This window comes from Sorghum bicolor, chromosome 9 (assembly GCF_000003195.3).
Source record: "Sorghum bicolor cultivar BTx623 chromosome 9, Sorghum_bicolor_NCBIv3, whole genome shotgun sequence".
Lineage (NCBI taxonomy): Eukaryota > Viridiplantae > Streptophyta > Magnoliopsida > Poales > Poaceae > Sorghum > Sorghum bicolor.
The window spans coordinates 51027212-51053972 of NC_012878.2; the positions used below are offsets into that span (position 1 = coordinate 51027212).

General features: G+C 42.6%; 2 protein-coding genes across 2 annotated transcripts; one reads left to right on the plus strand and one right to left on the minus strand.

Moving 5' to 3' along the window:
• On the plus strand, positions 440–1492 carry LOC8072501 (transcription repressor OFP8). The gene has a single exon (XM_002439829.2). The coding sequence runs from the start codon at positions 511–513 to the stop codon at positions 1198–1200; it is 690 nt and encodes a 229-aa protein (XP_002439874.1). The 5' UTR covers positions 440–510; the 3' UTR covers positions 1201–1492.
• On the minus strand, positions 24647–25794 carry LOC110430547 (transcription repressor OFP13-like). The gene has a single exon (XM_021448313.1). The coding sequence runs from the start codon at positions 25701–25703 to the stop codon at positions 24888–24890; it is 816 nt and encodes a 271-aa protein (XP_021303988.1). The 5' UTR covers positions 25704–25794; the 3' UTR covers positions 24647–24887.

Genomic DNA, 26761 nt, shown 5'->3' on the forward strand with positions numbered 1-26761 from the left:
CGGTTCGCTTTCACTGCACTGCCATGATTCCTAAGCTACCTCTGGGCCTTGTTTAGTTTCGAAAAGTGAAAACTTTTCGGAACTGTAGCACTTTCGTTTGTTTGTGACAAATATTATCCAATTATGAACTAACTAGGATTAAAAGATTCGTCTCGTGATTTTCAGCTAAACTGTGTAATTAGTTTTTGTTTTCGTCTATATTTAATGTTTCATGCATGTGCCACAAGATTCGATGTGACGGGGAATCTTGAAAACTTTTTGGTTTTCAAGGTGAACTAAACAAGGCCCTAGCTAGCGTACGCGCCTAGTACAAGCAACATATCTCACTGTTCACCACGATCTTGGCACCGCCCTCCCTCCAGCTTCATAGTAGACCTCTTGGCTCCACCATTTAAGCCGGCCGCTCCCTCACAAACAAGGTGCGCCAACGAGTGAGATCGACTGATCGAGTGATCTTGCTTGCATTGCGAGCGTGCACTAGCAGAGCAAGGCACTAGCCTAGCCACCACCATGTCGCTGGCAGGTGGTGGTTGGAGTCGGCGGGGTGGCGGCGGCAGCAGGTTCGAGCAGCCTCCGCCCGTGGTGGTGGTGGACGTCGGCTGCAACTGCCGCGCGCCGAGGCTGCTCAGCTCCTTCATCTCCTCGCTCAAGTCCCACGCGCGCGGCGTCGTCGGCAAGCCCAAGTCGTCTCCGCACGTCTCGTCGTCGTCTTTCTGGTCGTCATCTGCTACCACGGGCTTCACGTCGTCCACCTCCATCACCACCGCCACGACGACCTTGTCGTCGCTAGACCACCACCACCCGTCGTGCGGCCCAGCGACGTACGCCGCAAACGCCAACGTCTACGAGGTCGACGACGATGCTGACCACGCAACGCGTCAGAGGCGGCGGCGGCGGCTGAGGAGGAGGAGGAGGAGCACGAGCACGAGCACGTGCGGGAGAGCGGCGGCGCTGGGGGAGGAGACGGCGGTGGCGGTGGCGGTGGAGGTGGAGTCCGCGGCGCCGTACGAGGACTTCCGCGAGTCGATGGTGGCGATGGTGACGGAGAAGGAGATGTACGCGTGGGAGGACCTGAACGCGTTGCTGCAGCAGTTTCTGGCACTCAACTCGCCGCGCCACCACCCGCACATCCTCACCGCCTTCGCCGACCTCTGGGCACCCCGCGGAGGCCCCTTCTGCCCTCCGTCCCCGTGCCTCTGAACGTCTCGCACCAAGCCAATGTTCGTCGACGTTCGTCGCCTCGTAGGCCTGCAACTGCAAAGCTAGTCCGCGGGAGATGTTGATATTATTGGCATTGCACTGTAACGCGTATGTGCTGGTTATAATAAGACAGTGCTATAATAATCTACTAGCGTGCATGCGATGGTGATGGTAGTCTCTTATCTAATCCAAGGTGGTGCAGTAGTGGTATTAGGGCGTGATGCAGGTATTTGTGCAACGATTTTATAATTTTATTAACTTTTTTCTACATTAACTTTGTACTCCCTTTAAGTTAGGCCTTGTTTAGTTAGAAATTTTTTTTGGTTTTGCCAACTGTAACACTTTTATTTGTATTTGTCAATTATTGTTCAATCATGGACTAACTAGGCTCACAACATCCGTCTCGTAAATTACAGGTAAACTGTGCAATTAGCTATTTTTTATCTATATTTAATGTTCTATGCATGCGTTTAAAGATTCGATGTAATAGAGAATTTTGAAAAATTTTGGGAATTAAACAGGACCTTAGTAAAAGAAAAAGTGTTTTAGACAAAATTTGAGTCAAACATTAGAAATATAAATCATAAATAACTTTTAATTTATTGAGTTTAGAAATATGTAAACCATATAAATATCTTTGTCTTTAAAAATACTTTCATAAAAGTATACATATATAAATTTTCATTAATATTTTTATAAAAATAAGGGGTCAAAGTTATATTTTGAAGATGATGTCGTTGTCCGAAACGACTTCTTTTAGCAACTTGGAGGGAGTAATAATTTAATGTCACGAGCATCCCACGATGTTAAGACCGAGATATTTTTCATTTGCTTGACAAAGGCCTTGATCAGTTGGGTGGTGAAAAACAATTTGGGTATTGCACTAGTATTTTTGTTTGTATTTAATAATTATTGTTTAATCATAGACTAACTAGGTTTAAAAAATTTGTCTCGCAATTTAAAGACAAATTGTGTAATTAATTTTTATTTTTATTTATATTTAATGTTTCATGCATGTGCCGTAAGATTCGATGTGATGGGAAATCTTGAAAAGTTTTTGAGTTTTGGAGGAAACTAAACAAGGCCAAAACAAACATCACTTTATCTAAAAAAAAGTACATTGCAGTTTTTAAACTAGTTACCTAGGTCCTTAACTCATAAAATTTCTATTTAGGTTCTCAAAACTTATTCAGTTGTGTAATCTTGATTCCTAAATTCGCAAATTACCACGTCCTCAAATTTAGTAGTTCTGCTCTAAACTACTAAATTGTCTATTTACATCCTCTATTTATATTTTTGGTTCTAAGAGCTAGTCCAAACGGATCAGGACCGTGCCCGTATGCTGAAATATGAGACCCATACATTACCTGGATCCTCCTTCCTTCCTTATCTCTATCCCCGCGAGCTTCCTCTCTCACATGGCCTTGTTTAGTTTCCAAAAACATTTGTACAAAAATTTAGATTTTCCATCACATCAAATCATGTGGCGCATGCATAGAGTATTAAATATAGATAAAATAATAACTAATTGTAAAGTTTGCCTATAATATGCGAGATGAATCTTTTAAGCCTAGTTAATCCATGATTGAACAATATTTGTCAAATACAAACGAAAGTGCTACAATATCAATTGTGCAAAAAGATTTAGAACTAAAGTAGGCCATAGTATATATAATTGTTTGGCTAAAAAGTCACGATTAAAAATACTATTTGTTAATTTATTATAAGATAAAAACAATGTTGAATAGCCCATAGATTCGGCAAAAAAATTCAAGCGGCCTGTTCTAAGAGCATATAGCTCAAGGGTAGGCGTGGCCTGCATGGGGACCACAACCGAGGTTGATGGCGAGCATACGAGGTTCGCACGGCTTAGGAGGTACGACCAAAGGCTCGGGGTGACACGACCATGGGTCTCACTAGACCCAGGGGCTTGGCGTCGCCCACAAGCTACAAGCTTGACATGCGGGTAGAGACGTAGCCAGCCATGAGGGTCTGAGATGGCATATATAGCTGGCCTCGGGAAGATAGAAGGGACGTGTTTGTGAGGGTGTATCTGCCCGGCCTGGCCAGCTGGCCATGGCATGGCTAGCTAGAGTATGGTCTAAATGGTACAACTACTCGTGTTTGGCAACGTGGCCCAGGAGCCGAGCTATCCAAATCGTGTTTGTGTTGCTCGTATAGATGAATACGGTCATCCTGGATTCAGGATGTGGTAACATTACCACCCTTTTCATCCTTATTGGCATTTCATTGAACACCCAAGTGACACTCCACCACGGCTATGGCTGCCACTGAGCTCGAGCTCGAGCTCGTGCCACATCTGCAGGAGTGAGGATGGTGCGACGGTGGAGGGTGCCTACGAACATGACGGTGGTGGCGCTGCGGGGGGGAGGAGGAAGGAGGGGTCGAGCGTGCAGACCGAGTGGAGGCGCGCGAGCGTGAGGAGCTCGGTCTCGTGGTTGCGGTGCTCGACCTCGACCTCCATGGAAGAGGCCCTGCTGCTCAACGGGCATGGCGCCAGCATCGTTGCAGTGCTGCAAGGCACCGTTTGGTGCGCGAAGGCCTCCCGTGCGCCACCGTCGTTGCCGACACTAGCGCTAGCGGACAAGTTGACACTAGTGGCGTCCATGCTCGCTTGTGGTTGTCTTCCTCGTCCTAGCAGTGCGGCTTGACTGTAGCAGCGGCAAGCGTGAACAGTGTGTAGAGGTATGCACGGTTGCGGGGGGTGATTGGAGGTTACTCGAGCATGTCTCCAATGCTCCCGCGTGCCGACTCGTCGCTCAAGGGAACCAGGACGCCAAGAAACAAACCTCCATCTCGTTTCCAAGAAGTCAAGAGAGAGAAGGTGATTTGCACACCAGTGTCAGGCTCGTTGGTGGGCCTAAGCAGACAAACATCGGCAGTTGCATGTGGAGGGTGTAGCCGGGCCGATGGGCCATGGTCGCAAACGCGCCCAAGAGCTCTGCAGAGAGAAGGAAGATGGAGCTTCTGTCATTATTGCATAGCTTGGGGCTTGGAAAGAGAGACGAGCTCAGCAGATGAGAAGGAAAGATGGAGCTGACATGTGAGCGCTCTACACGTTATCTTGCCATATGGCATACAAGCATGGATCTAGATTTGTTTGGATTGGCTGTGAGATTCAATTCAAACAAAGATTGAGAACTTGAACGGATGATTACTGTGAAGATTTAGAAAATTAAGAATATTGGTGTCAAGTAGACGACTTGAATCTAAATGGATTTGATATTTCACCAAAAGGAATTAACCAACTGACATTTTATCATAAGGATTAACCAATTGGTGTGCTCAATAGAAAGGTGCATTGATGACTTCACAATATGTCAAGATTTATCGGTACAACATAATCATTGAAAGGTGCTGAATATGTGTCTGTGTGTATATAGAGGCGAGCGTATATGAGTAGAGTGTCTGTATGTTTATAGGTGTGCGAGTGTAGGTGTGTCTGAGTGTACTTGCGTGTATATAACAGGTTTAGCAAGGAAAAATGGTTTGCCCGTCTTGAAGTCAGGAGGAAGATAACTGGCCGGTTCTTGGGCCACTGTGAAGGGGTTTTGCCGTATTGGGCCAGACAAAATCAAAGCCTGAGTGGCGATTGTGAGCCCACGGTGTGATTAGCCCATGGCTCCTCAAATTATTCAACTTGGTTCATTTTTATTTGGATGCAAATAAAATTAAGATGAAAGAGGGAGTATTGGTCAATAACTGCAACTTTGAAGACCAAGCTTATTTTTCGAGAAAACAATTTGCACAAGCAAAAGAAGCAAGAACGTAAGTATGCGACAACTCAAATTGGTTCCATGCATATTGAGCTATATTCAGATTGCGAGTAAATTAATTGCCGTGAAGCATATATTTAGCACAGTGATCGGATATTTTATTGAGCCAGAGAAAAGCTACGGAACATTAATTCATCTCCCGGTTACATGCAAGTTTGAGTGCTAATCTGATCAGGTAGTAACTAGCAGTGCTGCCCTACTTTTTTTTTTGGAAAAGGCCGTACTATTTTAATATTCGTGTCATAGTTGTATTTGAGTCCTAATAGATTTAAGACTGGTTTTATTTGGGTCGGCTGCCTCACGTCAAACTAGTGTTTGTGATCGAGTCCAGCGAGATCGCAGGCCTGCGTGCTTTATCTAGGGGTGTCACCCTTTTGTAAGATAGATCTTATTCGGAAATTAAAGAAACAATGGTGATAGTAGTTTGATTGCACGGTGAAGAATCATGTACCGTCGTGTTAAATGGATTCGATAGATAATCTCAAGACTTCCGAATCTGTTAACCATTCAACAGTATTTTTTTCTCACAATAAATTAGCAAACAATACTTTCAATCATAACTTATTAGCCAAACAAACAAACTGAGATATGATGGTTAGGTGGATTTAACAGCACCAATCAAAAACCCTATACTGATGTCCTAATGTTGTTATCAGGTCAAGCCATAACCTAACAATGCTATATCATTGTCGATTAGTAAGGGATGTTTAGATGCTTAGCAAAACTTTTGTCCCTAATCTTTTGCTGTAAAACTTTTGTTTATTCAAACTTTACATCTTGGTGTTTAGATGCAAGACAAAACTTTAGCCGTACAGATACAACACACGCCCCCATGACGTTTTTGCCCAGTTTTGGGTCTCTTGGGTTCTAAATGCCAAAAGTTTAGCAGACCAAGTTTTGCTCTTTTTTGTCCATGCTGTTTAGATCTATGTTGTGAAAAGATGGGCTAAAACAACAAAAGTTTTGGCAAAAGGCGCGAACTAAACAGGCCCAATTTAGCCAACAGTTAATATCCACCCTATCATTTTGATTATTAGCTCTTGTTGACAACCAAAATTGTTCATTATGCGAAGATCAGAACTTTTGACTTTTATATAGGAGTTCTGGCTTTGTAGGAAACACATAACTTGATTTCTACGGTCCGAAAAAGGGAGAGTCCAAATTCAATCTCAACTCTTCCAAACTTGTTGAAAATTTGGACAATAAGTCTTAGAGAGGTTTTTTTATTGGAATAAGACCATCTCCCTCTATATATATAAGAGGATCACGACCGATTGAGTTATCATCTATCCAATCATCATACAAACTAATTTACACCACTTTTATCCCTTTTACCTTCTTCTCCAATCCTCATATTGTTCATACCTTTGATTCGACGACCAAGGATGGCGCCCTAAGCTTGCCGACCGACCTAGGGCAACCCATCAACATCCTTGCCTTGACGAGGTCCCTCCTGCGTGAGAGCTTTGACAGTTTCTTTGCTAGTTTGCCTGAAAACTAGCCGGTTCTTCGTCACACAAACACGTTGGTTATCCTTTGGAGGTTTGCTAATAAACCTCTCCGTTCCTCACCATGAAAAAGTGATATCTTGCTGCGTTCTTCGGTCTATGGCGGCTAGGGCGTTCAAGACCCTGCTGGTGTGTGATTCGGATCACTTCTGACGTCAACGGCTCTATTTGGCAGTGACATTCGCTGCGGTTTAGCTTAAACTGGCAATAGCTTAAACTGGCAATAATATATGTCTTCGTGTCGTTTGAAAGGATCCCAAATTTGTGCGGATCCCAGGCTTGGCCTAGCTACAGTATAACCGGTAGTGAGAGTAGTGATCACATGTTGTATAAGTATAATAGCCACCACATATTTTTTTTCTTAATATTAAAAAGCCTTCCTATCTGCTACGATGTGAAATCTAAATACACTTTTAGTTATTTGTATGTTCTGAAAAAATAGGTCACATTTTGTGTTCCTCACTAGGGTCTAAACTTCGACATGGGCCTGAAGAGCGACAAAATGGTGAGACCACGCACATGGAACGGGGGACGAAACAAGTGCGTGACAGCGTGAGCACTCACTGAATCGGATCTGAATTTTGGACGACTCATGAGCAGAACAGGAACCTCGGAAGCCTCACGCGCGGAACAGGAATATTTTCGGTTGTCTGGCCTAACGAACTTTCCAATGCGTTCGATTGAGCAAACAGTACTAGACAGGTACACCCCGGCCTAGTCAATCATATGCATATTACACAGGTACCCATGTTAAGCTAGCAGAATATTTCGCCGTTTCAAGTTCGAAGTTCGAACCGGCAGACGAGGGGGAGGGGAACTAGCTAGCGAGCTTCAACCCCGTCTGAGCCGTCACCGGTCCAGAGCAAACAACACCGGACGAAGGGACGAGAACGTGCGGGTGAGGCCAGTGGCAGCAAATTGTTTTGCAGGGTGCTGCACCAATATCACAAGGGAACAAAAGGTAGCAAGCAGCGATTTGGCCACGGGCACTGGCTCAGTGCAATCTTTTTCTTAATATAAAGGATATAAAATGTGACTTATATATCCATAAGAATGTACCTTTTTTTTTGTTCGTTAGGGACATGTGCTCCCATCTCTATGGCTGTTGGATTTGCATGGGAATGGTTGTATTACAGGAGAAACACAACATGTCTATGAGGGGAGATTTAGGTTCCGTTTGGATGTGAGAAACATTTTATTCAGAATCGCTAGAAATCCTTCCAAACGGTAGAAATGTTTCTAGTGATTCTTACTTTTTAATTATATTAGAGATCAGAATCACCTCAAGAATTGACGTAGACACAGCCTGATTTTTCAATAGTTATCATAAATTAGATTGATCGCGAACTTGATGTTCACGATCTATGCTTTGAACAAAGTTTGATTCGGACCCCCTACACCGTTACACCACTACCTGGTGGTTACCAACAACGCACAACGCGATTGATCTCGTCTAAAAGGCTTTCTTGCAAGCGAATCGAGAATACAAATAAGAACATGAAACATATAATATAAAACTGTAAATATATATGAAGTTTATCAAACTAGTATGAGATTCATAACTAGATTCGAAAGCATTAGCCGACTCAAAAGAACAAGAACACGAGCCCTGATTCATAGTAGTCGATTTTGGCTATACAAACACTACAAACAAGTTTCATGAGGAAAACAAGAACGTAACAAAACCCAAACCCCAACCAATGCGACGATAGCTAATTATAATGTCTTGGGTGTGCAAACCCCTAGGCGTGCCCCTAATGGGCTCTAAGATAATGTACGACCCAACAGATCATAAGATAGTGTTGCAGCACCCTAACATATTCTGGATGCTGACATTTTTTTTGGTTTAGATGATATCCATTAACTCTAGATGAACTTGAGTGAAATGGTCTTTCCATGCATATGTACATCGTCAAAAACCAAGTCATATGTGTCCTGGTCGTTGATTTTACCCGGGACTACTTCTGAAATTCGAGATAGACTCTAACTTGAGTTAGACTAGGTTTCCTTATGAGTTGGGTGACTTGGATGCCCACGAAGATCCTCTTCATCTCAGAGGCTTGTATTCAAAGGAGTGATGTCAACATCAAAAGTTTTTTTTCCCTATTCTATTTCATGCTTTCCTACCTCGCACTTAATCTAGAAATAAGTAATCCTCCTCAAGTGAAACCAACTAAAATTGTTTGCTTTTCAAGTTCTTTGGTTCATAAAAAATTGCTATTTTTCTAAAATCATTTTTATTTTTAATGTAAAATACTGATTTTCGTCATCCTTCAAGAAGAATCAGAATCCTATCAACTAGCCAAACAATTTGAAAAAGCAACTCTAATTCTCTAGAAGAAACATACTCCCTCCGTACTCACAAAGGAAATTATTTTGGATAAATTTTGAGTCAAACATTGAAAATATAAATCATGAATAATTTTTAAGTTGTTGAGTTTGGAAATATGAAAACATATGAATCGATCTGTCTTAAAAATACTTTCATAAAATATACATATACCACTTTCTGATAAATTTTTTTATAAAACAAGGAGTCAAAGTTAGGCTTTAGAGACTGTGTCCTATCCTAAACGACTTCCTTTATGAGTAAAAAGCTGAATCTAAGAAGAAACTAAATTCAGAATGTTTGTTAGAGAATCTAGATCGCTACCGAATACACCTTTAACTTTACCCTATAGGGAAATATACAACCAAAAGTTGCACAAGCTCTGACACTCAAAACTCGTAAGGAGCATATAAAAACTAAACTTAACAACTCTTTCTGTCCTTGCTTTCAGCATGTTTTGACTTTATGAGGCGACAACTCTCCACACCACCCGTTTTTTAGTAGAAATTAATTGATGTTAAAGCTGTCATTAACTAGTCGTAGACCGCAACAAGACAACATCGAGGTAATTGGAGCCGAATCAGAGAATATTCAAGCGATGTCTAAGAAATATGTGACATCCAAATCACCAGCCCTCCTGCAACCCTGAGTTGAGTCAAATTTACATCCGAAGGTCAAGCTACAAATACACAAGGCAATCGTGTCAACACCTCAAAACAGGAATCAACACCCGCGCACCCATAGAAAACTATAAACGAAAAATACTCACCGGATTATAAGGTTTTGTTATATGGGGGTATAATAATCCGGTGTAACCTTATACTCGTTACCCAAGAGGGCAAGCACATCTGCTCGATTTGGTTTTGCTTTGATTCCCCAAAAGAGAGTATTAGGCCGCCGCCACCGCTCCTACCTCTATCACCATTGGTCCCCCTCTCTCTTCCTACAGTGATAATCACTGCAGGCCAGAGAAAGTGAGGATCTATCGTTTTAGTAAATTTTTCCACTAGATCGAGTCTTTAGAGTCACTGGCGAAGCCACCGCCCGGCCACCCCGGGCGGCCGGCCGGGCTCGTCGCGGACGTTGAAAAAGAAAATTTCTTTATATCAAAGTAAAACTCTGTAATTTTCTAGCTAAATATTTTGTTTAACAAAAATTACCCAGGCTCATGAAAGCTTCTGGCTCCGCTAATATTTAGAGTTAGAGTCTCTCCATGCCAACTTTCTTGATTTTGGAGATTTACTTTCTCCTCCTCTTCTCCGATGACGATGAGATGATAGGGTGAAATTGTTTTTTCCATGGCGGCTCCGTTGAAGATACAGGCAACAACTACGACGTTGGCATCCCCACCGATTCGACGACATGGAGACTTTTATTTTCGGACGGCAACATCAAGACGGAGATGGTGTCGCCACTATGGAATATTATTCTCCGGTCTCTTTTATGTTTTAGAGTGATTAGATCTGGCCACGATGAAGGACTAGGGAGAATAAATTTCAGATCAGTCTTTTTCATTCTTCAATGGCAAAAAGAAAATTAAGAAAGACATCAAAAAGAAGAAGTTTCTCAACTCCGCCTATATGAATGTTGACCATCGTTCGTTGGGTATGTGTTCTTAGGTTTTTTTAGTTTACCTGTGCGGTCATCCATACTGCAAAGCATCGTACAAGTTTGATTTTGAGATCTGAAGCTATTTACAACTTGAGTATATTTTAGATGACTAGGTTAATGCCCGTGCGTTGCTACGGATTTTAAAATTCACGTACTTTTAAGTATTTTTTTCAGCTAATACATGAAAAAAAAATCTTATGGCATCATGGTTTTGATTTGGATAACCAAACACCTTGTATAGTCAAATATCTTAAAACACCTTGTATGGACAAGCAAATTGTGAGCGAAGATTATAGTTCACTTTAGCTTAGTGCCGCTTGGAAATCGATGATTTAAAATCTACCATCAACACTTAAGTTGTTTAGACTGTAGTGAAGATATCACCTCTATAAACTACAAACCTCCCGAATCCAATCTTCAAAATTTAATACTCAAGTAATAAGTAAAATACATGAGACATGCAGTGTTATACTCCCTCCATCTATTTATGGGAGTCATTTTAGGGTCATGCACAGTGACCAAGGGGAAATTAATTCGGCCAATGAATGGAGTTGCATGCAGACAATTGAATTAATTAGACCAATGTGAGGAGCCGCATGTGGAAAAAGATGAAAATAGTGGTCCTGGCTCTGATTCTTGGAGAAAATTTTTTCGGTAAGATAACTCCGATAAATGGATGGAGGGTAGACATAAATGCTCAAGTAAGTCTAGTCTGTAAGCTATGATCTCTTAGGGCACTCACAATGTAAGAGTCTATCACAGAGTCTAAGACAATTAATTACATATTATTTATAGTATTTTACTGATGTGGCAGCATATTTATTGAAGAAAGGTAGAAAAAAATAAGACTCCAAGTCTTATTTAGACTCTAAGTCCACATTGTTCGAGGTAATAAATAACTTTAGACTCTACGATAGTGTCTGCATTGTGAGTGCCCTTACGTGGGCCATAATCAATCAACTAAAAATAACTGATTTATTAGACATAAATAATTTGTTAAATTCAATAGGAAGACATGCAAGAGCAACACTTTCTTCTTGATTGGTAGCAATTTACATCTGAACACACTCGTCCAATCTTTCCTTTCTCTTCTTATTTACATTAGTTTTTTATTCACCCCATGCATGCAGCCAATAAAGAACAAATTGGTTGACATGCAAATTTGAAAGGGCATCACTAAAACTATAAATGGGTTGTAGCAAGGCCAATGACACTTGAAATCAAACCATCCAACAAAGGAAGAAACACTTCGTGAGACACTAAGTATAGAATCGAATTGAAAAAAAGATACAAGATTATTTTTTTAGTTTGAAGATCAAGGTCCCCTTAATACCCTATGAATTTCCAAACCACAAGGTTAGACATACTCATTAACAACAGTAATTAATGCTTTATAAGATAAATATTCATTAAAATATTTTTATCTAAATATATCCATGTGAGATCTTATTTTGAAGGATTTATTGCAAGAAATCTGATGGTGTAATCGAAATTTAATTTAGATGTTTGGTTTTGGGTTATGATTTTTTTAGTTTGTAAATATGGTCACTGCACGCAAATTTAGGTGACTTCTCTGTTGGTTATGTGTATGTGGCAGCGATGGGGCCTATGTGTCAACAAAGAGGATTGGAGTCATGGCTTCACCACATGTGGTAGACGGGTCCTCTTCGTAAGTTTTAGTTGTAGAGATTTTTTTCTAGATATTTGTGTAATCCAGAGTGCTTGTAAGAGCAACTCTAGCAGGGCCCCTACTTACGTCCCAATAGCTAAATATAGGTGCATTACTCCAGCAGGGCTCCTACTCCAGACCTCATATTTGGGTGGGCACCCATATTCCTTCCCCAGACTCCATTCTGGTTGGCCCAACAGGACAGCCCCCATCCTCCATCACGTGTTCTAACTCCAGCGCGTGCGCTCCCTCTCTCTCTCTCTTTCTCTTGCACGTGCACGACACCATACGGTCGTCGGATCAATCCTCCAATTGTGTCCGTGTCCAAAGGAAGAAAAAAGTTGAAGAAGAAAAAAAGATGAGTGGGTCCATTCTGTCATGCTCTATCAGAATAGGTTTGGTGGCCCAAATTTAGATGTTGCTGTTGGAGTTAAAGCAAAAAAATAGAGCCCAAAAAATAAGGAGAGCATTTAAATTAAAAATAGAAGCCTTGTTTTGGGGCTGCTGCTTAAGTTACTCTAACGTATTTATGTACCTAACTATTATCTAATGTAACGCCTTGTTTAGTTCACCCCGAAATCTAAAAAGTTTTCAAGATTCTCTGTCATATCGAATCTTGTGGCACATGCATGAAGCATTAAATATAGACGAAAACAAAAACTAATCACACAGTTTTGATTGTAAATCAAGAGACGAATGTTTTGATCCTAGTTAGTCTAGAGTTGGACAATATTTACTACAAACAAACGAAAATGCTACAGTAGCGAAATCCAAAAAATTTCACATCCAAACAAGGCCTAATTGTTCTTCCGTCGAAAAGAAGATTTGGTTTTGCTCCGCCCTGACCGCTGCTGGCATAACACCGGTACAACACCATTGGGTACTCCGGTAGTAGCAAGCAGCGCTTAGGCCACGGGCCGGGCACCACGTACCGGCTGTCCGGCTCAGTGCACGATCTGTCCGGCTGTCCACATATCGCGGTCGCCGGATCACGGTTTCTTTGTGTCCCGTACAGGACGACGTCACACGACACGGCTTGCCGTATGCCGGGCCCGGGCCCGTCGCACGTATTGGGCCTTGTTACCCGAAATTCAAAAACTTTTTTTTTTCGTCATATCAAATCTTATGGTACATGCATGAAGTAAAGAAAACAAAAACTAATTATACAGTTTGTCTGTAATTTACGAGATGAATCTTTTGAGCCTAGTTAGTTTATGATTAGACAATATTTACCACAAACAAACGAAAATACTACAGTACCAAAATCCGAAATCTTTTTGAAACTAAACAAGGCCTAGTTCCGAAAAGTGAAAAATTTTCGGTACTGTAGCACTTTCGTTTGTTTGTGACAAATATTATCCAATCATGGACTAACTAGGATCAAAAGATTTGTCTCGTGATTTACAGCTAAACTGTGTAATTAGTTTTTATTTTCGTCTATATTTAATGTTTCATGCATGTGCCACAAGATTCGATGTGATGGAGAATCTTGAAAACTTTTTGGTTTTCAGGGTGAACTAAGGCCTTGTTTAGTTCCCAAAAAATTTTGCAAAATTTTTCAGATTCCCGTCACATCGAATCTTTAGACACATACATGAAATATTAAATATAGATAAAAATAAAAACTAATTACACAGTTTGGTCGAAATTGACGAGACGAATCTTTTGAGCCTAGTTAGTCCATGATTGGATAATATTTGTCAAATACAAACGAAAAAGCTACAGTGTCGATTTTGCAAAATATTTTGAAACTAAACAGGGCCTAAACTAGGCCTAAGGTACGTGTGCCAGCCGGTCTGTACACGTGTTTCTTTTAACGGCTCCAAAGCTGTGGCTGTTATGAAACTGGACGTACCTCGCTCTGTCTAATATGTAAACCGATTCTTTTAAGCAAGAATTAGTTTCAACTGACGCATTATGAGAAAAACGCTGGAGCTATATCAAACACTTCAGTAAATCCTAAATCTATGGTGGAGACGCTCTATATTGGATCTAGGTGAATTCATATGCAGATTCACTTTTTTGGGATTGTACGTGGTAGAGCTCTACAAAACTCTAAACAGACCTTTTGTCGCTTGATATAGATCCAACATTGTTGTGGATGGGGTTAGCCGTGTATAGGGCGACTGCTCAAACCCCTCTCTTGCCTCCCAAGCTAAGAAAAAAGAAAAATAATCCATTTTGTTATTGTTGTTGTTGTCGTCGTCGTCTAGATCCATCATAGTATATAACTATGTACTTTGTATAAACCAGTTAGTCATCCACCCATGCAGGGGCAAAGCATTAAGTGATTTATTGATGAAAGTTTGACTTATATTAAGTTGAGTAAACTTGAGCTATACTTTTAAAAATCTGATATATGCTCATGGCTTCTTACATACATGAATACTTGTCTACGCGGTAACACACATCATGTATATATACCTTCATTTTTAATCACTAGTGAAAGCAATGATAATTAAAGAATCAAATGTAAGGGTATTTTAGGATTTTTTATAATTACTTATTTATGTATTTATTTAGATGCATAGTTAATTTTTAACAACAGCGAAGGTAGTGTTGACGGTCCTTAATGCTCACATTTAACCATCAACTAATTATGGAAAAGGATCCAAATGCAACCAACACCTAGACTTAGGGTTTTATCTGACAGAATTCTACGAGTTTTGATGTTTGTCTATTTCTGCAGGGGGTTATCAGGAAATACGGAAGAAAGGCCCACACGTCGGGTTTACATAGAGATATTAACGTGCCGCGCAATTTTCTACCATCTAGAAGACTCCAGAAGCCACGGGAACGAACGGGAGGCCGATCGGGCCCGGGGGCAGGGCGCCCGCCCAAGTCCCTTGGGTGCCCGCCCAGCTACAGTAACCAATCAGCTTCAACTTCACGGATCGTGCTCCACCGATCTAAGGGACCAAGGAAAACCGTGCGATTAATGTCGGTTTGATCCGACGGCCTAGATTCATCTGAAAAGACTATATAAGCAAGGCCCCCTGGCCCCTGGAGAGCATACCTCTTCTACAGAATCAAAGTTAGGGTTTCAATTCTTCATCCAAGTGGAGAGGATCCCTCTAGTTCTTCTAGTTCTACCTCTAGTTCATCTAGTTCTAGTTCTAGTTTATCTAGTTCTAGTTCTAGTTCCTCTAGTTCTAGTTCTAGTTAGTTCTAGTTGTAATCTAGAAAATAGGGAGAGAGAAGAGGAGAGCGGAGGAGGAGCCAGATCTGTCGGATCTTCCTCAACATTATACTTTTACAGCAACTGGTTCGTTCTTCATCGTTCTCCAAGTTCTTCAATTCATAATTCCTGAGTTCTTTAATTACTTTTATTTACATTCAAGTTATTTATTAGATTCCCGCTTGCATCAAGTGCTCTAGTCTTTATAACGCTAGAGTAGTAATTAATAGATTAGACGTGGTATTTAGTCTTGCGATTACATGGAATTGCACCCAATCCTGCGGATTGTTGTGGTAGCCTTAGGGTAGTGATAGCTCTAACGGTCGACGTATTCCACCACGTTCGGATCGGTGTTTGTAGGACCGTAGTCAGACCTTCCTAGCCCCCTTCTCATCTCTTTCTGTGGTTAGTGCTCTGATGTCCGGATATAGATAATCTTGAAGTAATTCTTGATTCTTAGATCAACTAGAGAACTCTCAGGAAACTTCCTCTCTTCCTACCAAAAATAATTATATAGTTATCCTTGGGCGATCTTGATTCTTAATTAGTACACTCACGTTCTCTGTGGAAAATCGATACTCTGGAATACTCCCGGATGAAAGCTACATCGGTATCCGTGCGCTTGCAGATTTTTCTGTTTGCGTTTAAAATACCCAACAAGCTTTCTAGCGCCGTTGCCGGGGAACGGTAGCTGTGCTAGTTTCGAACCAAGTCGTCCGTGTATCCTTTTTCTTTTCCTTTTTACCACACTCACCTTATCATTTTTACCATACCACATGGATTTCACTCTAAGCATTAATGAGCATAGAATTTATTTCATAGCCACTTCATTTACTCCATGCTCATATGCAACATCTTCACAATCCATTGGTCTCTCCAATATCACCACATTCGAGATCTCCAACCCTCTCTTCCTTTCTATTCATAAAAACTTTAAAAGGACGGTTGTCGATGCATATGTCTATATTAAATATTGCAGATCTCGTTGAGTTGATCTTGATATAGGTCAGCGTTGGAGGGGAAACCACTTCGCCGACTTAAATTAATGGTTTCCCAAGGACAAGCTTAGTGTCCTAAAATAAGCACTGATCAGATCGTAACATGAGCTTTGAATTATTTGCAACATTACCTTGTGTATTGAGCATATAAGGATAATTGTAAAAAATTCCTTCGGGTATTCTTGTCACTAACCTTTCCAGGATTGGAGCAAGAAGATCGGATGAATGACAAGCACAAGGTATGTCCAACCAATCATCATACAACATTGAATTAAATTCATCCAAACTTGAATTTTGCAAAATTCAAGCTTGGGGGAGTACTTTACATAAAAACATCCTTTGCCATGTTGCTATGTTGGTTGTCCCTACCTTTGAGACATGCTCAATTTGTTAAATACTAATCACACTACTTCATCTCCACTTGAGTAGATCTCTATAAATGCTCTCATGCTACCTTTATTTGCTTTAGTATATGTCTAGGTTTGGAGTAGTTTCATTTATCTCTTAATTAAGCATGGTGCTTAGTTTAGGGCTGATGATCTTACTTCCAAGGGAGTTTAAATTAAGCATGATGCTTAGGTTAAAATGCCCTCCTAAATCAAATTAGTCATGGTGTCTAGGTTGATCTTTGAGCCGATAGTATGCTATAGTAGATATTGGATATTTTGTTGGACTAACCCCTGCAGGAAAACTTTCAATATCGACCTGGGAAGTCCTGAGATAAACTCACATTGGAGACCAAGAGACAGACACATGAAGTTTAACAATTTACACAAGGAAGGCATAGCTCACAAGAGATGATCCATGGAGGGTGCCACAAACACGATGCACAACCGCTAAGAAAGGAAAGCTTCCACAAGGTGATACTGTACCATCACTCTTTAAGTAAGGTAACATCTTAAAGTACTTGACTATCACTTTTATAAGCTTCTCTTTGGTTCTGGCGTTCACATGAATAAAAGAGACAAACGTGTATGATTTACAACTCTAAATTAACCAATCCAATCGATTCAATATGTTTAGTCCTTCCACCGTTGTGATTCCACACTCCTAATCATATAAGCTAAAATATTGCACATTCAATCTTTGGAAGATATAAACAAAACATAAATATAGATAGATTATCTTTCCATTTGGTTGAGCGATCTGATATGACAAATGTTTTAAATGTTATACTCATGATCTTATTATCCATCAACTTTGTCTTGCTCACTATGCTTAAGGTTAGAGAAGAACAAATACACTTTTGGTTCTTTTGATGTTTTCCACTAACAGGGCCCATGCACTTGATCTCTGCCTTGTCTCTATGAGCAGGTACACTTCGAGCAAAATATGACGGAGTTTTACAACTCCTAGACTCCATCAAGTGAAGAACCTACATCTACGAGCACAAACACACTGGAGATACTGGACACTTAGGCAATCACTGCCCTGAGATGCTTGAGGACGTAACTACTGGAGTAACCTCGTTGTGGAAGTAATTACTGACCTTCTGCCGGTCAAGAGAGGCAATCCAGGACGCACCGTCATCCCGATCGGCATCGGCATGCCTGCAGATCAGACACTAAGTTTCCCAAAAGGAATATTGAAGAACCTCTGCGTCCGAGTTGGTACCTTGTACGCCCCAGTAGACTTCGTGGTGATAGAGACTGGTACTGATGAGAGGGCACCCATCATTCTAGGGAGGCCATTCCTGAACACCTCGGGAGCAGTCATCCACGCTAGTGCTGCCAAGATCAGTTTCTACATCAAGGGGACGAAGGAGACGTTTTCCTTCAAGAACAAAACTACACAAATCTTAGAGCAATCCTGACATGAACCAAGGAAAGGACCAACAGGAGGAATAGGAACAAGCAATTGTGGACTGAGTCAGCTAAGATGGTCACTGCTGCTCAAGGAGGTCAAGATCGTCAACTCAAGTCGCCTTTCTTGATCAAGAAGGATGACCCTGGTGTTCCAAGCATCGAGTGCACAATCAACGGATATTTTTTCAGAAGACACTCTACGACACCGGATCTGACGTCAACATAATGGCCGCAGTCACTTATCAGCTCCTGCATGGAACCATGCCCCTACAACCGACATACATTCAGCTCTAGATGGCAGATCAGACATTCCATAAGGTTATTGTCATGGGAGAAGACGAGTACAATCCACCCGTCATCCTTGGAAGACCGTTCCTCAGCACCGTTAAAGCAATCATCTACATTGAAACTGGAGAAGTCCACATGAACTTCCCCTCTGAGAAGGTACGCCGCTATTTTACTGACCCTAACTATATAGTTGAAGACTCTGAGCAGGTCAGGACAAGAAGAAGACGACGCAACCGCAACCAGAGGAGGCAAATCATCAAGAACGGTTGAGCAGACTACGAAGGAGAAGTAGTAAGGTCTGAAGACATACAGCTTGATCAGAACTGTCGTGAGGAGACCGTAGCACCGAGTCACGTGTGGAGAGAGAAGATAGTTATACATGAAGAGGAGGCGCCGCCGGAACCACCGACTACGCCATCCAGCGAATCCTAGGACGACTGAGAAAACGGAGAGTCCCGTTCGGAGGACTTAAAAACACCGAACGCCTTGCCAAGAGGTAAACTTGGTAGTTATCTTTTCCTTTCAATTATTTTAAAATAGTTTGCTTAGTTAATCAGGTTTATATCATCTTGAAAAGAAAATAAAAATATTAAAAATAGTAAGCCCCATGTGAGTATGCTCATGGCATAAAACTCATAAGTACATTCACTGTGGTGGCATAAAAATAAAATAAATATATTCCTGTCCTATAAAAATAAAAATATAAAAATAAATTTATGATCCTACTAAAGAGAGTAACATTTATTGAGGAGACTCAACATGATAAAGGCTAAATATTTATGCTAACACTTAACTAGTTCCACAAAGCTTTGTTGTCTATTTGAGCTCCACAGAATTCAAGGATCAAAGAAGTCTAGCAGAAGGAGGATATCCTAATCGCTGTCAGAGTGCTGCCGACATTCAAATACACCTCCAGCACCTGCTAGCTACATCAGAAGAAATTGCGTCAAAATCCAGCTTGGGGGAGAGCGCCTCCATTTATCCAGTTAAGTATTCTACGCACGTTTATACTTTACTCTAATATGTGCTTATATATATATATATATCTTTGCTTAGTTTGCTAAATAGATAAATAAATAAAGTTTGCTATGAACCCTCATGATAAGCTCTCACATGGAAATGATGAATAGTTGCTCTGCCATGACTAGTTCTCAAAATTGAAATCTCTCTCATGTTTAGGCATGACTGTTATTAATTAAGATTTGCTCTAAACCTGAACTTGTGGGAAGAGTACTTGATCTAAAGTCTAAGTCGTTAACGGATATGATATGGGAAGGTTGAGCTGCTGTTTATCTGTTCCTAGAGATGCTAGAATTCTAGAGAATTTTATCTTTGAAAATCTTTAAAATGTTGCATGATGAGTTCCTATATGATGAGAGTTTAAATTCCTACCACAGCCATATATACATGCTTGCTAGACTATGAACCACACATTTACTTTATTACTTATGAGCATTGAGTGTTGTCAAGCTGTGTAGATCCTTAGGAGCTTGTCATGTGGTTAAAATCAAGATTCACTTGCACGTTCACGCATACATGCTGCTTCTACTCCGGAAGTACGCATCCACATATATCCATCCATTTCCATCTCCAGAACCACCCAAAAATATTCTACTTCTAATCAGGGAGAGAATAGCCAAAAACATTTCTGTTTTTCCCTGTGAAATAAATGCTCAAGTTATCTTGGTTACTACCACTTGCTATATTATTTCAAGAGATGAGTGCTCTAAAAAAAAGAGAGAGAAAAAAATAAATACGAGGAAATAAAAAGGGGCAAGTGCCTGGAACCTCGAAGAAAAGAAAAAGTGAGACGAGAGGTAAAATGGACAAGTGTCCGACAGTAGAATTAGGGGTACAAGATAACCACCAGAGAGGAAAGAAAAAGAAAATATAGAGCATCTCATTCTCCTCAAAAAGTTTCAAAAGAGCAAGAAAGGTATGTATCCCCTCAAAAGAGCACAAGTAGAATTAGACTTTCACCATTGTTATCACCATCATTACCATGCACCATTCATTCGCCACACATGCACATCTTGATTTGACTTATTGACTTGTTCTTCTGGATCCATGGTTTGACTATGCAATAAATGTCTTGTAAGTATGTATTAGCTGTCTCCCACCTATGAGCTCTAGATATCAAAACCTTATTAGAGTAGGGTGAGAGAGAAGGCAATGCCACTATGCCTCATACCAAAAATACTACATACTTTGAGAGAAGGCATACACCATTACTGCCTTGGTAAGGATCCAGAAATACCACAAAAGAGAGACTAGAGAGAGTCATACAAGGAATCTCTGAGTTTTATTTGAAAATCTGCAAAAACTCTAGAGCTATAGTTAATCAAAGAACAAGAGACATGGCGCTTGACTAAACCGTTCTATCTTTTAACTGCTCAAGACACAAGTGACGGTTACAAGCCCTATGGTGGAAGGTAATATGAGTAAGTTTAAATCTTAACAGTTTATCCTAACTCAGAGATGAGATCTTGTTTGAATGCATGTGTACCTTTAAGACATGAAACCACTGCAGAAACTCTTGAGTCCATCTTTGCTTAGGGACGAGCAAAGGTTAAGCTTGGGAGAGCTTGTTGACGGTCCTTAATGCTCACATTTAACCATCAACTAATCATGGAAAAGGATCCAAATGCAACCAACACCTAGACTTAGGGTTTTATCTAACAGAATTCCACGAGTTTTGGTGTTTGTCTATTTCTGCAGGGGGTTATCAGGAAATACGGAAGAAAGGCCCACACGTCGGGTTTACATAGAGATATTAACGTGCCGCGCAATTTTCTACCATCTAGAAGACTCCAGAAGCCACGGGAACGAACGGAAGGCCGATCGGGCCCGGGGGCAGGGCGCCCGCCCAAGTCCCTTGGGTGCCCGCCCAGCTACAGTAACCAATCAGCTTCAACTTCGCGGATCGTGCTCCACCGACCTAAGGGACCAAGGAAAACCATGCGATTAATGTCGGTTTGATCCGACGACCTAGATTCATCTGAAAAGACTATATAAGCAAGGCCCTCTGGCCCCTGGAGAGCATACCTCTTCTACAGAATCAAAGTTAGGGTTTCAATTCTTCATCCAAGTAGAGAGGATCCCTCTAGTTCTTCTAGTTCTATCTCTAGTTCATTTAGTTCTAGTTCTAGTTCCTCTAGTTCTAGTTCTAGTTAGTTCTAGTTGTAATCTAGAAAATAGGGAGAGAGAAGAGGAGAGCGGAGGAGGAGCCAGATCTGTCGGATCTTCCTCAACATTATACTTTTGCAGCAACTGGTTCGTTCTTCATCGTTCTCCAAGTTCTTCAATTCATAATTCCTGAGTTCTTTAATTACTTTTATTTACATTCAAGTTATTTATTGGATTCCCGCTTGCATCAAGTGCTCTAGTCTTTATAACGCTAGAGTAGTAATTAATAGATTAGACGTGGTGTTTAGTCTTGCGATTACCTGGAATTGCACCCAATCCTGCGGATTGTTGTGGTAGCCTTAGGGTAGTGACAGCCCTAACGGTCGACGTATTCCACCACGTTCGGATCGGTGTTTGTAGGACCGTAGTCAGACCTTCCTAGCCCCCTTCTCATCTCTTTCTGTGGTTAGTGCTCTGATGTCCCGATATAGATAATCTTGAAGTAATTCTTGATTCTTAGATCAACTAGAGAACTCTCAGGAAACTTCCTCTCTTCCTACCAAAAATAATTATATAGTTATCCTTGGGCGATCTTGATTCTTAATTAGTACACTCACGTTCTCTGTGGAAAATTGATACTCTGGAATACTCCCGGGTGAAAGCTACATTGGTATCCGTGCGCTTGCAGATTTTTCTGTTTGCGTTTAAAATACCCAACAGGTAGGCAATTTATAAATTAGTCTTTGGCGCAAATATATGGAGTTTCTTTGTACAATGTTCTTTTAACAATTAACACTCATAATGACATAGGTGCAGAATTATCATGAAAATTCCTAGGTTAATTCAAGTTATCTTTTTATAATGACATAGGTCAGCAATTGAGATATAAATATAGATGTTACTTAATCATATGCGGCTTAATACATTCCACGATTCGTAATAGTAGTGGTATATTATCATACTTGCACACACATGCATATCTAGTAGCCTACAATATGTTAAAGTGCACGATTATATATTAAATCCAAACCCGAATAGATTCGATAACCAAAAACTGAGGAAGCACAACCATCATAGAAGAAAAATACGTAAACGAAAGCGACACCAAGACACAATGTTTTTTAATGAATTTTTGTGATATACCTACATCGTCATGGCATGACTACAGACACTATTCACTATAAAACAACAGCTACATTGGCATCCAGACGCTCCCGTAGCCTCATGAGCACCCAAACTAGCCCCCTTCATGGTTGCAACAGGGGTTGCCACATATTTATGGTCTCTTAAGACATACCGTAGAGTTTGGCTCCAACTCTAATCTAGCCAATAATACAACTCATCTCGTATTGTGTAATATCTAGCAAAGCATGCAAGCTTTCAGTTGTAATGTCCCCTGTACCATGCTCCCTAGTCCCTACCCTACCCGGTCAGTGAAGCGGTACTGCCTGCATACGAACAAGGCCTTGTTTAGTTCCGAAAACTGATAAGTTTTCGGAACCGTAGCATTTTTGTTTTTATTTGATAAACATTATCCAATTATAGAGTAACTAAGCTTAAAAGATTCATCTCGTGATTTACAGATAAACTGTGTAATTAGTTTTTATTTCTGTCTATATTTAATACTCTATGCATGTGGCGTAAGATTCGATGTGACGAAGAATCTTAAAAAGATTTTGGTTTTTTGGGTAAACTAAATAAGACCCAAGTAGGCCTACGGTGTGCTATATTATTATTATCAAAACATATGGTCCACGGGTGCGTGCCAAGGATTGCACTGTGGATGTGGTGCCGCGCGCCATTTCCAAACAATCGAGCTCTCAAACTATTTAAGGGCGCCGGGACAAAACCGGCCAGCTGCCTCACGGTAGGCCCCCGGCCGGCTAGCTCTCTCCGCCATGCAGACAGTAGCAGCCGCCCAGTGCATCCTCAAGACAGAACTCTATACCGGCCGTTAAACGCGATCACTTGACCTGAAAACCCAGCAGGCCGGACGACGTGTACCCGGCGCGCGGCCGGTTTTGCAATTCGTCGTCTTCGTCTGGATGAACACCACGGATCGCCTGCTGTGGTCCTCGGCGTGGCAACACATAAGCCAATGCCAATCGATCGAGCCGTAGTAGCTAGACTCATCCAATCTCATGCATGCATGAGATTAGCTAGCTACAAGGGGCCCGAACTAATGCAGTGTGAGCACGTGTCGTGCTTAATTAATCCCGGGCCGTCGTCACGAGCCTAGGTATAGTAACCAACACAAACCCATAAAGAGCACCGTACCCCCCCCCCCCCTGCGGCTCAGCATGCAGTTCGAGCTACGCGCCGGCCGGCGGACTCCAACTGGGCCGCGCGCGCGCGTACGCCAGGCCTCGCCAGCGTCCAGCGTCCAGGTCCAGCCAGCCCGTGGCTGGTGCTGTGCTGGTCCGGCTGCATGCGCGGGCGGGGCTTCGCTGTCGCATCAACGTCGACCGCCCTACCGCGAGCGCTCGACTTGTTCGTTGGCGACCTGTTCCTGTTCCGCCGATGGCGATCGATCCCGGCGGCACGTGCACGCCCGGGGACCATGCATCATGCATGCATGCATGGCCTCCCAGCCCCGGGCGCGCGGCAGCCAGTGTCCAACCGGCGCCCCGCGCGCGTCCCTGTTCTCCGATCCCCACACAGGACAGATCACGGACTCGGCGCGCGCGCACCCCCGTCGACCCCGCCTTTTCTGTGTACGCGGCCGGAGGTGTTCATTCGCCGGCCGGCCGGCCCGGGTACGTCCGCCGCCTGGTCGATGCAGCAGCAGTACAGGCGCTCAAAAGTGTGCTCGACAGCGCTTGGCCGGAACCCGGAAACACCCAGTGCTGGGCAGCTCTCGCTCTTGCTGCGCGCGATAAGACGTGTATATTCTTCTCCCGTGGCGCATCTCGATCTGTGAAGGTACCGGTGTCACGTCGACCTCATCGTTGTCTTTGTTAGGTCTTGTTGGGTCGGCAAGTTGCACGCACGTACCGGTAGTTATATTTACCTCAGCTGCATGTAGGCTTCTCGCTGCACAAACGTACTAGTAGTATGTAGCTGGCTGCTGATGATCCAGCAATAATCTACCAACAAGGAAATGAAATGGTGGGCAGTGGCAGGAGCGAGGACGAAGATAAACAGTAAAGAAGAGCGAGTGCCCAACACTAAGTTGTTGGATAGATAGACTCTAAAAATAATCAACCTGGATCAAGTACTACTGAAAAGTTTATCAAACACACACGCACACCAAAGGAAAAAAAAACGAACACTCGCTCACACAGACGGTTGCTGGTACACGAGTACATGCATGATACACATGCCGAAGCTACTGCGACAATGCAAGCAAGCCAGAGGCGTCCGGCCGGCTGGTTTGATTTACCTCAGGCCCAATGAGAAATGGCCGCCGGCGCTGCTGCTCTCGGCAGGCTCGCTACTGCTGGCGAACGTGAAAGAAGAGACGCGGGAGGAGCTGCAGGCGCAGGCGCAGGCAGGGGCGGAGGCCGCGGCCATGGTGACGACGAGGTCGACAAACGCGGTGACGATGGCGGAGTGGGTGTGCCTGCCATTGGCGCCGAGGTACCATGCCAGCATCCTCTCGAGCCACTCCCAGTCGCCCATGCCGTGCGCGGCCACCATCTCCTCCATGGAAGCCCGAAAGTCGTGGTACGGATCGGTGGAGTCGAACGCCACCGCCACGCTGTCGTCGCCGAAGGACGAGGACGCCGCCGCCGCCTTGGCCTGGGCGGAGGAGGCGGCTCGCGGCCGCAGGCGCACGGCAGGACGCGCCGGAGGCTTCCTCTCGAGGATGGAGCTGGAGGGCCCGTGGGGCTCGAAGAGGAGGCGGTCGTCGGAGCGGAGTCCCCGGACGATGGCGTCCGCGATGTCGTCGGCCGCCGACGCCGAGGCCCCGGACTCGGTGGACTGGCTTTCGGACGCGCAGTCGTCGGCGTGGTGCGTCGTCGTCCGCGCGGAGGAGTTGGCGAAGGACGACTCCCCGGAGTCCAGGAAGAGGGATGCTATGGTCTTGGCGGTGGCGGATGGGGTCCGGAAGTACTGGGTCGTCCTTGGGTTCTTACAAGAGGGCCACATCCATGCCGGCGGTGGAGCGGCTGCCGGCGGTGACGGTGGCGGGGTGTCCTGGGCTGAGTTAGTGGTGTAGAAGAGGGAGCTGAAGGGTAGCCCCCTCACCATTGGCGTCAGCTCTGATGTCAACAGCCACGTCTGCAGCAGTGGCGCTGGCGCGAGTAGGAGCAAAGCAAGCCGGGGGAGAAAGAGGGCCGGGCGCTTGTGGGCGGATGACTAGTTTTCAAACAGAGGGATTTTATTCGGTTGAAGCCATGAACACGCCGGGCCGTGTCGGAAAAAAAAAATAGGGTGTGTATAGTCTCCATAGAATGCAAAATGCCAACCATTTGGAATGATGAAATTTAAAATGCCAAAATTTAGTTATGTTTAGTTGTATTCAAAATGCAGAATTTATTGGCTCAATTAGCCTGATCTCTTTTGGCTTTTTTAAGTCTATTGAGGCCAAAATCCAGAATAAAGAATTGTCACTTTTTTACTAAAAATTTTACATAGCGTTTAGTTCTATTATGCAAAAGAATAGACCAAAACCTAAAATTTTTTAGGATAAAAGAGAAACTAAACATCCTTTTAGTCCATTCTGTAAAATGGTAGGCTAAAACCTAATTTTTTTAGCTCAAATGGAGAAGTAAACATGCCCTTGTATGCCGTCGCATAGACGTCTCTGCTATGCGACACGGGTCTCCGTTCTGTGGAGCAGCTTGAGATCTTCGTCCATGTGGGCCTGCCCATTACCACGTGGGTGGAGTGTTAAGAGATATTTAATTAAGAGATAGAATTAGATTTTAGAGATGGAAAGTTATTGGGTTGTAACTATATATAATTTGCCAAGGGTCAATCGTGATATTATCCTATTGATTAGTATAGCAAGTATTTCTAAGCTTAAGAATGTTCAACTCATTTGTAAGCTTACAAAATCTTACTTCATCTAATAGCTTGGTGAATATATCCGATCATCCATGCCCATAGTCTCAATTTTGATATCCACCTTTGCTTGATGATCTCTTAGAAATGGTGGCAAATATCAATGTTCTTAGTTCTTGAGTGTTCAACTGGGTTGGTGGCAATCTTCACGGCACTCTCATTGTCATATAGCAATGACATTTGCTCAAACTTGATTCCAAAGTCAAATAAGGTGATCTTTACCCAAAGAAATTATGAACAAA

Bases quoted from the DNA above. Each gene is read 5' to 3' on its own strand.
- LOC110430547 (XM_021448313.1), bottom strand. From the start codon at position 25,703: ATGGTGAGGGGGCTACCCTTCAGCTCCCTCTTCTACACCACTAACTCA.
- LOC8072501 (XM_002439829.2), top strand. From the start codon at position 511: ATGTCGCTGGCAGGTGGTGGTTGGAGTCGGCGGGGTGGCGGCGGCAGC.